We start from the raw sequence: 2,914 nt of genomic DNA, 5'->3' as shown, positions 1-2,914 counted from the left end.
GAAAGAGAAAAAGAGAGAGAGGGAGAGAGAGAGAGAGAGAGAGAGAGAGAGAGAGAGAGAGAGACTGAAATTCAAAGCATTTAGTGTTTTTGCAAACATTGTGATTTTGGGATATCAAAAATAAATTAAGTGAAAAACTAAATATATATATTTTTGAATATATTCCTTGCTTTATCTTGTGTATAATGTAGTGGAAATCTTTAGCTTTTTTATCATATCCTCCTCACCTCATTTATGGTTTCCACATATGTAAGCACTCGAAAAACTCGTGTTGGCTTGCATAAGACTTTTTTTTCAATGTAGTTATGTCAGCAGTTTGTGTGAGAATAAAATCAGTCTTCTCTCTCACTAGATGTGTTTTCTTCCTGTTTTAGAAAAGAAGCATGGCAGCGAGAAGTAGCAGTAAGTTCTCTTCAATTAATTCTTAACTACTACTCTCATCATTTTTAGTTGTTAATCAAAACCTAAGGTGGGTTGTGTTTGGGGTGCAGGGGGAGTGCTGTTTCAGCACAACTATAGATTGAGATTGGTTACATTTTTTTATGTTGTATTGCATTGGGTTGTTACTGCAATTCCGTATCTTTTGGTGTCTGAATCTTCATATATTTCTGTATTTTATATTACTAGGCTTCTAGCATTTAATGTGTAAGACTTCTTGTGTAAGCTCCTAATATGTTGTCTGACTACATCAATTTGACATTTTGAAATGTTTGGTACTTAAGCGGTGACATTGTTATACTTTCAAGATGGCCACTACCTTTATAGATGGAGGAACTAGAGTTCAACCACAAAAATCATGATCAAACGTACTTCAAAGACTGAATTGTAGGAATAAACCTTTTAAACAAAATCACAGCACAGGTGATATTTGAATCTTGCCCATCTGTCTTTTCCCTCACAGATGACTTTCAGCTTGTTATTCCTGAAAGAGGTGAAAGAGTTAAGATTAATTCGGGATCTACTCTCACTGTGTCGTGCCACTTGTCTCCTGCACTCAGTGCCGTAGACATGGAGATTACTTGGTTTGGCGAGATGTCTTGTATTTGTGCCTATAAGAACCGAGAGATGACACAGAGTGTTGGCTATGAGGGCAGAGCGAGTCTGTTCATTAATGACCTGCCGAGAGGGAATGTGTCTTTAAGAGTGGCAGACTTCAGAGAGTCAGATCTGGGAGTTTACATATGCCGAGTCATCAGTAGAAATGAAACCCAGCAAATAACAGTAAATGTAGCAGAAGAAGGTAAGCTCATTCCACTGATGCGCCTGTTGCACAAGCTAGATGTACACTCGGTTGTAAGACTAATGTAAATATGCCTTAAGTCCTGCGTAGAATTAATATAAGTAGTGGTATGGTAGTCTGCAGTTCCAAACATACCTATAGTAATTAATAAATTAGAGTTTAATAAATAGCAGTCTGTCCAATTAACAATTTTCTTTGTTGACATATGCAGTCTCTGCTATTTTCAAGGACCAGAGCTTCTTTACAGTGGTAAGACAGCACCTATCATTCTTTTTATGAAGAATGTAACATACAACATATAGCACAGTATAACACAATATACAAGAAAATATAGAGGCCTGTACATTGCATGTTATACAAAATGTAGTTAAATTATAAAGAACGTAAAGCTAGATTCATAGGACGTGAAACTGGTATACCACTGGTCTTGAAACAGGAAACAAGGCTCAAACAAATTATAACTACAGTTCTTGCCAAAGGAGGCATACACCTGTATAGAAGTATGTTAACTGGTAACCAAGACTCAATACAGTACAATACCCAAGAGACAATACAGTACAGTTGCAAGTAGCCTCAACAGGATACTAACAATGTTTTTCAAAATAAGAAAAATGTGCAAATATAAAACAAAGATTTTTGGGAACTGTGTATATGAAAAGCTTACTGAGATGATGTGGTTGAATACAGGAACCAAGACTAAACTGGCAAAACCAGTCCCGATAATCAAAAAGTATTTATGTATGTACTGTTGGATTGTGTTCCAGAAGTCAAGAATGAAAAATATTAACAAGCTTAATTATTTAATATGACACACACAAAAATAAGGCAAACATATAAAATAATCTAGATATTTGGAAAGCTATCAAAGATCTCAATAGCATTTTCTTTTTAAAATAAGGCGAGCAACAGGAACATTATCTGCTAAATACATAAATGTCAACGTTGCAAGAAATTTAGTAAGCTTTGTGTTGTGATTTTTTTCATTGTAAGGAATCAGTGTAAATAAATCCTTGTGTTTTATGTTCAGACGAGCTAAAGTAAATTATTTTTTTCCCCAATCAGAATCACAAAATGGGAGAAAGCAACAGTAAGTTGTCTTAAAACTCTTTGTCATCCTTATAAAACATACACCACTGTTCAGAAGTTTGGTGTTTGATGATAGAATTATCATCACAGTACATCAAATCAGATCTAAGCCATCCAGACGAGCAGCCTGGGGTATATGACAGTGCACTTTAAAGGGGTCATATGATGCGATTTCAAGTTTTCCTTTCTCTTTGGAGTGTTACAAACTGTTTGTGAATAGATAAGATCCCTAAAATATATATATATATATATATATATATATATATATATATATATATATATATATACATTGATAAAAAGAAATGTTTCTTGAGCACCAAATCAGTGCATATGAATGATTTATGAAGAGTCATGTGACACTGAAGGCTGGAGTAATGGCTGCTGAAAGTTCAGCTCTGCATCACAGGAATTAACTATATTTTAAAATAGAACAAAAAATAGATTAAAATACAAATTTAAAATAGAAAATTTATTTCAAATTGTTTCACAATATTACTGGTTTTACTGCATTTTTGATCAAATAAGACTTCCTTCAAAACCATTATGTGAGTTCATAAATCTGTGTGTGTGTGTGTGTGAGAGTGTGAG

General features: G+C 34.1%; 1 protein-coding gene across 2 annotated transcripts in view; it reads left to right on the top strand.

The window, feature by feature from the left end:
* The first annotated feature begins 356 nt into the window (after positions 1–356).
* LOC107741202 (butyrophilin-like protein 2) overlaps positions 357–2,914 on the top strand; it is a 10,680-nt gene continuing 8,122 nt past the window's right edge. For both annotated transcript variants that reach the window (XM_016553839.1, XM_016553840.1), the window contains exons 1-4: positions 357–402; positions 902–1,240; positions 1,452–1,489; positions 2,303–2,327. In XM_016553839.1, the coding sequence (XP_016409325.1) occupies positions 384–402; positions 902–1,240; positions 1,452–1,489; positions 2,303–2,327 (421 nt within the window). In that variant the 5' untranslated portion in view covers positions 357–383. The remainder of the gene's footprint in view (positions 403–901; positions 1,241–1,451; positions 1,490–2,302; positions 2,328–2,914) is intronic.

This window comes from Sinocyclocheilus rhinocerous, unplaced genomic scaffold, assembly GCF_001515625.1.
Source record: "Sinocyclocheilus rhinocerous isolate Xijiao unplaced genomic scaffold, SAMN03320098_v1.1 scaffold615, whole genome shotgun sequence".
Classification (NCBI taxonomy): domain Eukaryota; kingdom Metazoa; phylum Chordata; class Actinopteri; order Cypriniformes; family Cyprinidae; genus Sinocyclocheilus; species Sinocyclocheilus rhinocerous.
The sequence above is the reverse complement of the archived record's forward strand: the minus strand, read 5'-3'. Positions and strand labels throughout refer to the sequence as shown.